We start from the raw sequence: 14,741 nt of genomic DNA on the forward strand, positions 1-14,741 counted from the left end.
GAGTCGCTAAGTTACAGGAAGGGGGAAGCTTCCTCACTGCTAGCAAAAACCACTTGGTTTAAGTAGCGTTTGCTTAGTAGTGAGCTATGAAATCTGTTGTGCTGTACCCTGCCTTCCACTTCAACACTGAGCCCACAGACTCTCCCTCACCCCCTAGCACAAAGAATGGGTCTGCCTGGGTGTGGCGAACTGGGAATGTTCTTAATGTTTTATCTGAATACGGTGTTGGTGCCTCAGTGTCCCCTGTGCAGTTCTTAAGTATCTAGGTGGTGGAATAAGGGTGTGTGATTTCTACAGAGCAAAGGGCCAGTGCACCTAAATGCCTGGCACTCTGTCTCCTAGCAACTCATGGCCTGGGCCCCTCCTCTGCAAAGGTGCCAACTGAAGGTGTTGGAGACAAAGAGATCAGGTGACCTCCTGGCCCGGGAAAGGGGCTGAGCAGAGAGGAGGGGCTGGAGAGGGTTTTGGAGTCTGGAGCAGGCTGGGGATGAGGAGTGAAGTGCAGACGTGGGGGTCTGGCTCACTGCCCCCCAGAATGAAGCCAGCTGAGGGGTCCGGCTCGCAGTAGCTACAAGCTCTGTTTTAGACCCTGTTCCTGTCATCGAATAAATCTCTGTTTTACTGGCTGGCTGAGAGTCACGTCTGACTGCGAAGTGGGGGTGCAGGACCCTGTGGCTTCCCCAGGACCCCACTGGGGCGGGCTCGCTGTGGGAAGCACACAGAGGGGCAGAGGAAGCTGAATGCTCCAAGGAGAGACCCAGGAGGTGAAGACGTGAGCTTCTTTCCCTGAACAAGTCTGCTCCAAGGGAGAGGAGGCTCCCCAAAGTCCTGACTGGCTTTGTGGGGAGCAGTTTCAGAGCATCGCCCGGTGACTCCGTGACACTGGGTCACTTGTCTTGCTGACACCAGTGCCCTCTGTTCCATCCTGTACTGCACAGCCACATGCAGCATGAAGAGCAGAACGTGTCCCAAAGAACCTGCAGCACCAGCGCCAACCTGTAGAGAGCTCTGCATTGAACGTTAACCTGACATCTTCTCTGAGGAGTATCTTTGGCATATTTTAGAGTGGCCAGTGCCGGGAAGGAGAAAATTGGGTGCTGTAATGCAGTTTTTGTTGATAAATATTGTACAGTGTCTGTATTGGTCAGGTATATTTGCTTGTTCAGAATTGGCAAGAGCCAATGGAGCCTCCACTGACTGGTGTCATTTTACTAAAATGCTCTGTGTACAAAGTCCTTGCTCATTATTCCACCAGCCTTGCAATGGGACCTGGTGGTGCCCTGAGAAGGGAATTGGCAGGCTTGTCTGTTTCACTGGAGCTTCTCTAAGGGTTTCTGTTTCCTCCGCTGAGATGCCGACTTGTAATTTCTTGCAACGCTCAGACCTGCCATAGAATCATAGCCAGTATCCCTCAGCCTCCTGCAGTGACAGAGCAGTGTGGGGTGGGTGAGCATGTCAACATTCCCTTTGCCATAGAGGGTACAGGTATGTGTCACAAGTCTATGGTACTTCAGGGCTCTGGAGTTCTTTGCAGTGGTACCACAAGCATCAGCAAAATGGATTTTCTTTTTCTGTATAATTTCTTAATCCCAAATAATCCAAGTTGTTTACAAACTGTGTGCGCGCACATACATTTTTCACACAGGAATCACTTGTACCAATACTGAAATGCAGCCAGTTCTGGGGTGGGACATGGAAGCAGCTAATAGCAAACAGCATTACATAGTGACTTAGGACAGGAGACGAAGGAGAGTTCTGTATCTATTTGATATTGTAGGAGAATTTAATCAGAATATAATTACCCAGATGTTGGAATTTGGCCACAATGCTATGGTTCTTGCAGAAGTTGCCATGTCATCTTAAAGACTCCTTGGTTTTATATCTCCTGTGAAAGATAGCCCCTCTAACAACACAGCACCCTCCAGTACCTTGCAAGGGTTGCTGTAGGAAAAGGGGAAAGCACCTCCTACTATTTGACCAGCACCACACCCTGCAGCTCCCTCGGTTGTTCCAGGATTAATGTTCTGAAGATACAAAGGGCTGTATAAATGTATTATTTTCATTGGCAATTTCCCATTCAAACACTGTCCAGGTCTGACCCTGCTTAGTTTGGAGTGTGATGAGATCTCAGATTGGGTGTGCCTGGGAGGTGCTGCAGATTCGGTGTTGCTATTGTAATGGATGGACGTGCCAGCTCTAGCAAAGGGGCGGACATGCTAAAGAAGCCACCCCTGGAAGGGAGACTCTTATAGAGCACAATGGAAGGTCTGGCAGTGTGTCCCCTGAGCAGGCAGAGTCGCATTGTCGCAACTGGTGCCTGGCTGAAGGAACGCTGAACCTTACTGCACAAATTCATGAGCAAGGAAGCTGTGCCTCAGAAAGGACTGATACCACTAGTGGCTGGTTACCAGTAAACACACCAGTCACCAAGTGTCTGGGACAGATGTGGTAGATGGTTTGGAGCTGAGCTGTGTAGTTTAGGGGTCTGCAACCCAATCCCCTCCACACTGAGGACACCCTAGACCTAGGAGAGCTGCCTGCTGTGCTCACAGCCTCCCAGTGGAGTTGATGTGTTCTCTTCATGCAGTCTTGCATCTGGTGTCTCTTGATTAATGGACGTGTCTTTTGCAGGCTATTTTGATTCTGACACTGCTTTCTGCTCTACAGAAGCTTTGCTGCTGTTGAGGAAAGTTTGCTGTACTTGATAAAGAACAGATACAGAAATTTAGTTCCAAACTCGAAGGAACAATTTTTAACTTGAAACAGCTTTTCCTTGGGAGTTGATGCGCCAGAATCCTTCCCTTATTTGGTGCCTTGTTCACAGCTGGGGCTGACGCTCAGGTGCCAGAGCTCTGCACTCGTTCTGGCTCCTTGCAGCAAGCCTGATGGATCTTTGCTCATGTAGAGAGCTGGATCCTCTGGTTCCCACGTCAGTTCTTGCCACTCCCTTTCTTGTGCATCTTGATGGTGTTTCCTGTGTTGTGGTGCTGGGTGGGGGACATGTTTTGAGACGTTTCTTGAGCAGTGCAAAGTCCCTTGAAATTGGTTCTTTTTCTCCTCTCTTCTGACTCGAGACTGTTGAACCTTCACTTTTACCAGCTCTAATTGAGACAGGGTAGGTGAGGTAATGTCTTTATTGGACCAACGTCTGTTGGTGAAAGAGACAAGCTTGTGAGCGCCACATACCTGACCTGCAGAAGAGCTCTGTGGAGCTTGAAAGTTCGTCTTGTTCACCAACAGACGGTCCAATTAACAAATATTCCCTCACCCCCCTTGTCTCTACCAGCACTAGGCTGTCTGGCAGAGGTTCTGAGCATCACCTGAGCATTCTGATTGTGCCATCTCTGTGCTTTAAGCTGGCTTGTCTAGTATGTCTTTTATCTGCTCCTGGTTTCCTTAGCCCCTCTTCCAGCTGTTAATCAGTGCCAATTCCTTCCATGCTACAAGTCCCATTGCTTGGTGATGCAGTGTCTGAATGCTGCATGGGCAGAAATAGGCAGCTTTGTCTGGTGGTGTTGCCTCTTCCTGGGAGGGTTAGTCTGTCTTCACATACTGACTCAAGACAGCTGAAAGAGCTGTTTGCAGCTTCAGGGACTAGCTGTGTATGATGTCCCCCCTCTTCTGCCTGACTAGGTGGTTTGGTTTTATAACTGGTACCTTTACTATATGCTCATAATTTCTTCGAACACCAGTGGTTCTGGGATGCCCATTACTGAATTGTCAAACCCCTGCTCCATGGTAGCATTCCCTGAAATGCTTCTAATTCCATCCATGCCAGCCAACCAGGCAGAACTGCAGGGTCTCAATGCGTGGCTGAAACAATTGTGTTTGGAGGAGGAATTTGGTTTATTAGAAAAGGGAAAAGGAGGAGCCTATACAGGAAGGATGGGCTTCACCTAAACCAGAATGGAACCAGATTGCTGGCATGTAGGATTAAAAAGTTCATAGAGTTTTTAAACTAAGGCCTGGGCTGACAGGTATGGAGGAGCACACGGTTTGGACGGATGCAGCCCTTAGGGGAGTATTGATTAAATAGGATATTTTGCATCCTAGTGAAGAGGAAGGGTAGAAGTTGATGAAGTACAGGTAGGAACTGAAGAGAAACTGTCAAATGAAAGAGAGTCCCGTTCAGTTACAGCACATGGAAGGCAGACAACTAAATAGTCACACGTTAGAAGGGCTTGTACACAATTGCAAGAAGCTTAAATTCCAAGATGGGAGAACTTGGAGTGCCTAGTATTAAATCAGGACGTTGTTATAACAGGCATACTTGGTGGAATGATGATAATCAGTAGGACATGATAATCCCAGGGTACAAAATATATAGGAATGGCGGAATAGGTCACATTGAGGGATTTGGGGGGAATGGCATTATATGTGAAATAAAGCATAGTGTGAAATACAATCGAACCTCAGAGTTACGAACTGACCGATCAACCACACACCTCACTTGGAACCAGAAGTACGCAATCAGGCAGCAGCAGAGACCAAAAAAAAAAAATCAAATACAGTACAGTACTGTGTTAAATGTAAACTACTAAAAAAACCCGGAAAGTTTTTAAAAAAAGATTAGACAAGAGAAGGAAACTGTTTCTGTGCTTGTTTCATTTAAATTAAGATGGTTAAAAGCATTTTTCTTCTGCATAGTAAAGTTTCAAAGCTGTATTAAGTCAGTGTTTAGTTATAAACTTTTGAAAGAACAACCATAACGTTTTATTCAGAGTTACGAACAATCACCATTCCTGAGGTGTTCGTAACTCTGAGGTTTTACTGCATAGCAAAAATCTAAAACGGGTAGGCAACCTATGGCATGTGCACCGAAGGCGGCACGCTAGCTGATTTTCAGTGACACTCGCACTGCCCGGGTCCTGGCCACTGGTCCGAGGGGTGCTCTGCATTTTAATTTAATTTTAAATGAAGCTTCTTAAACATTTAAAAACCTTATTTACTTTACATACAACAATAGTTTAGTTATGTATTATAGGCTCATAGAAAGAGACCTTCTAAAAATGTTCAAATGTATGACTGGCACGCAAAACCTTAAATTAGAATGAATAAATGAAGACTTGGCACAGCGCTTCTGAAAGGTTACCAACCCCGATCTAAAATGTAAACAGGATCATAGAATCTCAATGGATAGCAATTCCATGCTTGAATAATAGAGTATAGCTTTAGGAATATACTACTGACCACCTGGCCAGGATAGTGATAGTGATTGTGAAACGCTCATGGAAATTAGAGAGGCTAGAAAAAAACAGAAAACCCAGTAATAATAGGGAATTTCAGTTATCCCCATGTTGACTGAGAACATGTCATCTCAGGATAGGATGCAGAGGTAAATTTTCTAGGCACCATAAATGACAGCTTCTTGGAGCAGCTAGCCCTGGAACCCACAAGAGGAGAGGCAATTCTTGATTTAGTCATAAGTGGGGCACAGGGTCTGGTCCAAGAGGTGACTATAGCTGAACCACTCACCAATAGTGACCATAAAGTAATTAAATTTAACATTCTTGTAGGGGTAAAATACCAAAGAAACTCACCACAGTAGCATTTAACTTCAGAGAGGGGAGCTACACAAGCATAAGGAGGCTAGTTAAACGGAAATTAAAAGGAACAGTCACAGGAGTGAAATAAATGCATGCAAGCTGCATGGAAACTCTTTACAGGTACCATAATAGAGGCTCAAACTATACGTATACTTCATATTAAAAAAAAAGGTCAGTAATAGGTCAAAAAAAGTACCGCGGTGGCTAAACAACAGAGTAAAAGAGGCGGCTAGAAACAAAAAGTCATCTTTTAAAAGTTGGAAGTCAGACACTACTGAGGAAAATAGAAAGGAACATAAACTCTGGCAAGGCAAGTGTAAAAGTATAATTAGGCCAAAAAATAAATTGAAGAGCAACTAGCAAAAGACACAAAAACTAATAATAAATATTTTTTAAGTACATCAGAAGCAGGAGGCCTGCCAAACAATCAGTGGGGCCATTGGACTATCAAGATGCTAAAGGAGCACTCAAGGAAGACAAGGCCATTGCATAGAAACTAAATGAATTCTTTGCATTGGTCCTCAGTGTAGAGCAGTGGTCTCCAAACTGTTTTGATTGCGCACCCCTATCAGTAAAAAGTATTTTCAGCACGCACCCCCTGCCACGCCGAAGCCAAAAAAAAAAAAAAAAAAAAGCTGCTTGGACTCCCGCCCGAACTGCCGAAGAGGGAAGGAAAAAAAAAAAAAAAAGAAGAAGAAGAAGAAACCAAACAACAAAAACAACATGCTGCTCCTGCCGGACACCCCCAAGGATCCTCTTGCACACCCCCTGGGGTTCGCGCACCTCACTTTGGACATCACTGCTGTAGAGGATATGAGGCAGATTCCCACACCTGAGCCATTCTTTTTAGGTGACAAATCTGAGGAACTGCCCCAGATTGAGGCATCAGTAGAGGAGGTTTTGGAACAAATTGATCAATTAAACAGTTAGATGTCACCAGGACCAGATGGTATCACCCAAGAGTTCTGAAGGAGCTCAGATATGAAATTGCAGAATTTCTAACTGTGGTTTGTAATATATCGCTTACATCAGCCTCCGCTCCAGATGACTGGAAGATAACTAATGTAACGCTGATTTTTTTAAAAGGCTCCAGAGGTGATCCTGGCAATTATAGGCCAGTTAGCCTAAGCTCAGTACCAGGCAAATTGGTTAAAACTGTAGTAAAGAGCAGAATTATCAGGCACATATATGAATACGATTTGTTGGGAGAAGAGTCAGCATGGCTTCTGTAAAGGGAAATCATGCCTCACTACTCTATTAGAATTCTTTCAGGGTGTCAAACATGTAGATAAGGGTGATCCAGTTTGATATAGTGTACTTAGACTTTCAGAAAGTCTTTGACTGACCAAAGGCTTAAGTAAAGTAAACAGTACTGGGATAAGAGGGTAGGTCCTGTCATGGATCAGTAACTAGTTAAAGATGAGAAACAAAGGGTAGAAATAAACTGTAGTTTTCACACTGGAGTGAGGTAAATTCTAGGATACCCCAAGGATCTGTATTGGGACCTTTGTTGTTCAACATATTCATAAATGAGCTGGAAAAAAGGGTATAAGTAGTGAGACGGCAAAGATTGCAAACTACAAAATTACTCAGGCTAGTTAAGTCCAAAACTGACTGCAAAGAGTTACAAAAGGACCTCACAAAACTAGGCAACAAAATGGTAGATGAAATTAATGTTGATAAATACAAACTAATGCACGTTGGAAAACATTATCCTAACCATACATACCAAATGATGGGGTCTAAATTAGCTGTTACCACTCAAGAAAGAGATCTTGGAGTCACTGTGGATAGTTCTCTGAAAACCTCTGCTCAGTGTGCAATGGCAGTCAAAAAAGCTAAGAGAATGTTAGGAACTATTAAGAAAGGCACAGATAATACGACAGAAAATATCACAATGCCACTATATAAATCCATGGTACGCCCACAGCTTGAATACTCTGTGCAGATGTGGTCGCCCCATCTCAAAAAAGATATATTAGAATTGGCAAAGGCACAGAGAAGGGCAACAAAAATGATGAGGGGGTGGAACAGTTTCCATATGAGGAGAGATTAAAAAGACGGGGACCATTCAGCTTGGAAAAGAGACGGCTACAGCGGGATACGATAGAGGTCTATAAAATCTTGACTTGGAGACAGTGAATTAGGAAGTGTTATTTACTCCTCCATGTAACACACGAACTAGGGGTCACCCAATGAAATGAATTAGCAACAGGTTAAAACAAACACAAAGAAGTACTTCCTCACATTATACACAGGCAGTCTGTGGAACTCATTGTCAGGGGATGTTGTGAAGGTCAAAAGTAAAATTGGGTTCAAAAGAGAACTAGGTAAGTTCATGGAGAATGGTTCATCAATCGCTATTAGCCGGGCTGGGCAGGGACACAACCCATGCTGTGGGTGTCCCTAAACCTCTGACTGCCAGAAACTGAGGCTGGGCGATGGGATGGATCATTTGATAAATTGCCGTGTTCCGTTCATTCCCTCTGAAGCATCTAGCACCGAGCACTGTCGGAGACAGGATACTGGGCTCGGTGAACCATTGGTCTGACTCAGTATGACCATTGGTCATTCTTATATTCTTACTCTGAAGGCCATTCCTTTCATCTTCCCCAGAGAGTGCAGCAAGCCCAGTGCCACGTCCCCATTACCTGGCTGGGGGCTGCTGGGAACTCCATTTGGCTGGTATAGTGTACCTGTCCGCTCCCCCGTGGATGAGTGCAATAATCTGTATGTTCAGGGAACTTGTTCTTCTCTTTGATCTGGAGGTGTGTGGCACATGCCATATAAAGCCTTCTGTCCCCAGAGCACCTTGCGGAAGGAAGCCTCTTGTGGCACACTCTGCCCTTCAGCACTGAAGGCTGGTGGAAGGTTTGAGGAAGTTACAAGGAAGAGAGTCCCTTCCCAGCCCTGCTAACTGCACTTGCCCTCTGCCCAGGGCCCTGGGCTGCGTTCATTGCCTCAGGGTAAGAAGCTCATTACCCTGGGTTTGGGGAAGTGTTCCCTTCCCCCACATGAGTGCAGCAGGTGGCGTGACTTCCTCTTTCCCCAGCCCCGGAGCCCTGTGCTGCTCAGTGGAATTAACTGTTCCCTATTGCTGTGAGAAGCAGCTTTTGACTGGATGAGCAGGAGGGCTCCCAGGGACTGACTGGCAGGTGAGTCACAAGGGAAAGAGTCATTCAGAGAGGAGCCCAGTCAAAGCAGCCAGTGGCCTTAGGTTGAACTCTGGAACTTTCATCTCAGTGTCAAGCAATTAGCTCATCAGAAGCTGGGGCTGTGGGTAAAAGTTGTGTGAAACAAGTGAGAGAGGTGCTGCCCATGTGTGCAGCTACTGCACAGGGCACGCAGGCTCTTCTCTGCCCAGGCCTGCCAGATGGCTGGTGCTGCAGATGCTGGTTAGCGTGAAACATGCTCTTTTTCCAGAGGTATTCTGGCTTCCACTTCCTAGAAAAATTCACCATGTCCACATGGCTCCCCCTTAGCACATGGACTCTGTCTGCAGCCATCCAGCCCTTTGGGAGCGGGCCAGCATTGCACTGGACTGCAGCTTGGTGCTCCCTGCTAAAGGGAGTGGAGCTGGGATACTGTTTACCCCCTCCCCTGCCTCCGAAAAGACTGGTTCATTCTGTGTGGGAAGAATCTGGTACACACTTCCCCACGGTGTGCATGTGTCATTTTCCACTCATGGTGGGGAGTTTTGCTACTCCCCCACTGCCAGTAAATGGGTGCAGTGGCTGCAGGCTGAGAATTCTTTGGGGCTGTGGGCTGGGAGTGGGGCTGAAGGAAAAGAATTTCTGTCCTACCCCACCTATATTCCCCACCCCCTTCTCCTCACACACATGTAGCCTGCAAACAAGCTCTGGTAGAGCTGCCGTGAGAACATTGGGCACGTGTGGGCTTGTGCAGGGTGAAGGGCAGGTTGATGGAGGGAGCTCAGTCACCCTGGTCCTTATTCCCGCCCCTCCCCCCCCCCCCAAGGATCCTGGAGGTGGCAAATTCCTCTCCCATGCCTCCAACAGTCAAAGAAAGCATGCAGGCCGGGGTCGCAGCCACCCATTTGTGCTTTGGGTTCATCCACCTGCTGGGCAGTGAGACTCTTTCTTTAGCTAGGGCACATTGTAGGGGCCGGGAGGCTCAACCCAGGAAGCTGGGGTACCTGCCCGTGGTAACACTCCTACAAGCTTTCTCCTGCCCATCAAATAATCTTGGCTTAAATGCTCTTTTCTGGTCTTGGCACCCAGAGCGATTTTGCTTCCCCTCAAAGAGGCAATGGAGAGGCTGCCTGTGCTTATGTCATATTTAAACTGGGCAGGTACAATGGATTAGGGCCTTCACTGAACACTGCTTCCTGCTCTGGCCTGCCAGTCGCTCTTTAACTGGCTGGCGTAGTGTTCCTCGAGTCACTCCCGGGTTTCATCTGCAGAGTTCATAAAAGGGTGGCAAGTGAAGTCAAGTTTCAATGCAAGTGGTGCTTCGGGGCCACAGCAAAATAGCTAGTGAGTGAGTGAGAGCCCCTGGGTGCAGGGGCCAGTTTAATTGGTCTAGGGCTTTTTACGAGCAGATTTTACGTTTAAGCTCACACATGGCCCAGGAGCGAGCTGCAGCAGGGCATTGCTCTCCTGCATGGGTCCTGGGAGAATTCAGGTCAAGCCTAATTATACCTAACTGAGCAGCCCCACTGCATAGGGCTTGCAAAATAATGGGTATAGGGTGGAGAATAAAGCAAACAAGAAGAGAGGTAATTAGTGTCGGAGCTGGGGCCATCATGCCCCAGTAAATACCCAGCAAGGTGTGACCTTCCTGAGCAGCCCTCTCATTTCACATTTGTACAGGTTCTTTAGCACTGCCAGGATACTCGGAGAAATTCAGTTCCCTGCTAGCAGCTGGGTCTTTACAGCCTAGGGGATAGGGCACTGGACTGGGACTCAGGAGACCTGGATTTCATTCCTAGCTCTGCCGTTGGCCTGCTGGGCGAGCTTGGACAAGTTGTGTCACTCACTGCGCCTCAGTTTTCCCCATCTGTAAAATAGGGACAATGAGACTGCCCTCCTTTGTACAGCACTCTGAGATTGAAAGATGGAAAGCGCTATAGAAAAGCTAGGGATTTGTTAGAGCTGCCATCTCCTGCCAGTGGGTCCAGGTTGTTACTAGTTTCCTCGCCAGTGTCTCTTCTCCAAACAGTTCTGGAAGGGGTGGGTAGTTTGAATTGATTTCTTTGTCTCATGTCATGGTAGTGCTGTGTCCTTCAATAGTCCCTTTCATCCCGGGATCTGAGGACTTTGCAAATGAGCCTCACAACATCACTGTGAGTAAGAAGGATAAGACATATAGGGTTCCGTTTATCCTGCACTGTAATGCAGCTACTTCTTGGGTGAAACACAGTGTCCAGAACAGTTTAGGAGGAGTGAAAAAGTTCAGTATCCAAATGAACTCGCAGAGAGAATTTAGAGGAGCAGGATGAAATTACCAGTGACACTTCCTGCAGGCACTCAGGCTTGTGAGGCATCTCGCTACCACCTGCCTTGCCTGTGCCTGCTGTGGATCCCTGACTCCACTAGCCACGGGCAACACAAGCACTGCCTCTCAGCTTACACAGGCTCCTCTGTTTCAGTGCAGGCATGCTCCAACCAAATCCATCGGACACTTTACAAATTCACAGATCTGCTACTCACAAAAGAATAATACACATCACTTTACCAGTTTCACCTCAGAATCACCGCTCTGCTTAACACACAGCACTTAGATACGTTTATAGTGAAAACAAGTATAAGTTTCAAGAAGAAGCCAGTAGAATGATGGAAACAAATGGTTACCAATCAAAAAATCATAACCTGCATCATAGACCCTAGACTTAGCTAACAGGTTATGTTTCAGCCCTGTAGAGTTTAGCCCAGCCCAAAGTTTTTCTCCCAGTGTTTTACAGCCTGGCTGGCTGTGACCCTCTGTTCATAAGGTCTGGATGCTGACAGCTTATCTCATAGGTGAAGGTGCCAAGTACACCCCTGTATATTCCATCAGTTCATTGTCTGTACTCGTAAACTCATGAGTTGCCTCTGTAACAATTCCACAGTGACATAGCAGTGTAGCTCCCTGTCTAGCAGGTGATGGATGGAAGGAGGAGTGCCCAGGGAAGGCATCTGCCTCTTCTACAGCCCGGGCACCTTCCAGAAATACCCTCCTAGGTCTCACAGAATCAGAGGCCTGTAAACATGTTACAGTAAAAGCTTTGTTATCCAGCATGTTGGGAGGATGTGGGGTGCTGGCTAGGAGCATCAGGGACATGTCGCCACTTGCAAGGAGCCGCCCGAGGTGAGCACCGCCCGGCTCTGGATTCCTGGCAACCCTATCAGAAATGCCGGTTTCTAGAGCTTTCCAGTTGGTAAAATGCTGGATAACAAGGCTTTTACTGTTCTTGCTCTAGCCTCTTCTTTGTTTGCCCTGACTCTCTGGTAAAAATCTTTCATGCCTGGACATAGCAAAATTGTCCTTATTTGGGAAGAGAGATACCAGCGGGGCCCTTGTGTCAGATGGGGCTAGCGGATGTGAGGGCTTGATTATTCAGGTAAATGTTACCGATGTTTTTGAGCAGTGCACCAGAAGCAGCTGTGTAGCAGTTACTGCTTCTGGTGTCGCAAGGGTTCCCAGCATTGAGCTGAGTCCAGGATAAACAAACACCCAATGCAGTAAAATCACCTGCGCCATTGCGGGTGCTTTGTTTCTGGCTAATCGTGCATATTGTCCAGTAGAAGTTGATTGTTGGGGTCACTGCAGATGGACACAGTAGCCAGCAGATGGTGCTGTGTGTCCATTCAGCTTGCTCACCCTGTCTTCAGGCTCCAGCTGTTTGGCACTTGCCCTGTGCCTATGTGCATAGTGTTTGTGAGAGTTTGGGCATGTCCATTTGGTTCCCATCTGCAGTGCCCACCCCCCACATCCAGGCCAGGTTATTCTCTCACCAGAGACTCTGTTAATTCACAGGAAATCGGGGAGAGTTTAATTGTTTTCTCCTTTTTTTTTCCCATGCAGCTGAACAAAAGGTTCATCCTCAGTTTTCTCCATGCCCATGGGAAGCTGTTTACCAGGATTGGGTAAGTGTGCAGGATGTTTATTTTATTTTCCTACATTACAAGTCTTTTTGGAATTTGATATTGTTAGCAACTAGGCTGTGTTTGTAACTGAGGGCACAGGGTGTGAATTCTTGCAGGCCTAGCCTCCTGGTTCTTCTCCTTAGCTGCCCTCCAGTCCTGTGCTGGTTATTGTTTGGGCTTTTTCTCTTCTCACCCACCTCGAGGCTGTGTCCTGTCAGACCGTGGGACGGCGTATAGGCCTGGCCCAGCCCTGTGGGCTCTGGAACTCCCAGGAGCTGCTTTGCAGTTCCCAGATCTCCCAGTCCTCTCCTCTGTATGAGTGTTCCGAGATTTACCCACCGCGTTCTTACCCAGCAGAGCGGCTGCTCTCCTGGCTTCTCCAGGTCTTAGTGACTGCTCGGGTGTTCATTTCTTGAGGAATCTGCATTCCTGTGACTGCAGATCTGCTGTCCAGACATGGCGCGACAAGCGCTATCCCTTAGTCACTTGGGCTCCTTTTCCCTGGAGGCTGTTGGTTAAGTGCTACCCTGGCAGTGGGAACTCGTTTATATAAAGTGCTCTTAGCATGTCTGGCATAATGGGGCGTCAAATAATTCGATGGCCCTCCTTGAACTAGGGCGAGTCTGCTCAGACCTGGGCTGAGATCCCAGCCTGGGGGATTTGCGTCTGACCCAGGAAGCACGAGTGTCTCTGTGAGTCATCTGAGCTGGGCCTGTTACTACCAGGTGCCTGTGGTGCTAAGTGCTTGTGTCTTTGCTTAGTGTCTGGTGTTGCGGTGGGACCTGTTTCTCAATCCAAACACCCTGAGTCGCTCTGCGTGTAATGTACCGTTCAGTATGGGAGCTACCTACTCAGCAGTGTGTTCTATCTCTTCTCTTGCCTCTCAGGTCTGGTCTACACTAGGGGGAGTATCGATCTAAGATACGCAACTTCAACTACGTGAATAGCGTAGCTGAAATCAAAGTATCTTAGATCGATTTACCTCGGGTCCTCACGGCGCGGGATCAATGTCTGCGGCTCCCCCTGTCGACTTCGCTACTGCTGCTCGCTCCAGTGGAGTTCCGGAGTCGACGGGAGCATGTTCTTGGATCGATATATCACGTCTAGATAAGATCCCAGTGGCCTAGAGGGTGATATTGTAACCAGGGTTCCTACGGCTCCTGCAGTCTCTGATAGAGACATTTGTTACCAGACTGAGGCTTGTTACAGGCCACCTGAGAGAACCTCGCACTGGCCGGACTGGCTCATTGTCCTTTCTGGTATAGCAAATTCTTTTGACTCAGGCAATGTAGTTTCTTGCACTAGCCAGGGCCTGTCTATCAGCCCGTCCCTGGAAAGCCCTCCCCAGTCTTCTGGGCTGGAGGACGTGTTCATTAGTAGTAGTGCAGAACACTGGCAGTGAGCTTGGCTTGGTGTAAAGCTGCAGTTCCTGCCCCAAGGCGCTCACGTTCCAAGCTGGCTGATCAAGCTGTGCCTCTGAAGCCACAGGTGCCTGCAGTTTCTGTTGTCTTTCAGTTTGATTTCAGGATCTTCCCATCTCAATGCAAAGTATGAGCCACTCTGGCTAATTCAGTGGAGAGTGTGTCCTTTGAGCTGCTCATGGCTAACGATGTGAATCCCAGTCTGTGTCATGAGGCCATTTATCTGAATGTGGGCAGCATGTTGGCCTGAAGTGAGGAGTCAAAGAACTGAATGTCCTCGTGGATGGAGAAAAAAGGGCAGATGGAACTTTTAGTAACTGAATCGTGTTTCTCTGCCTGAGGGCATTGTGTCCAAGGACCTGCCTGTCCTGAGCTCTGCTGAGGCCGTGCTTATGGCTGAGTTATGGTTTGAGCACTAGCCAGCAGGATGGATTAATGGGGATGTTGTGGTGATTGCTTGCAGATTTGTCTCCTGAGACTGTCATGAAATTAAGATGCAGCATTTTAGGAGGTCACTTCCCAGGACAGCCATTTAAAAAAATCCAAGTATGTTTAATGACAGACTCTCTCCCTGCTATTCTTATTAAGGGAACTTGAAAGTAATATCAAGCCCCAGGAAGGGAAATCAGCTGATGGTGCAAAACAGCTTCTGTGCTTAAAATAGGTGAATGGGGAAAAATAGATCA

General features: G+C 47.3%; 1 protein-coding gene across 4 annotated transcripts in view; it reads left to right on the forward strand.

Moving 5' to 3' along the window:
• SMG6 (SMG6 nonsense mediated mRNA decay factor) overlaps positions 1-14,741 on the forward strand; it is a 152,309-nt gene that overhangs the window by 26,983 nt on the left and 110,585 nt on the right. For all 4 annotated transcript variants that reach the window (XM_050929062.1, XM_050929060.1, XM_050929061.1 and 1 more), the window contains exon 9: positions 12,573-12,634. In XM_050929062.1, the coding sequence (XP_050785019.1) occupies positions 12,573-12,634 (62 nt within the window). The remainder of the gene's footprint in view (positions 1-12,572; positions 12,635-14,741) is intronic.

The sequence above is a fragment of the Gopherus flavomarginatus genome, chromosome 19, assembly GCF_025201925.1.
Source record: "Gopherus flavomarginatus isolate rGopFla2 chromosome 19, rGopFla2.mat.asm, whole genome shotgun sequence".
NCBI lineage: Eukaryota > Metazoa > Chordata > Testudines > Testudinidae > Gopherus > Gopherus flavomarginatus.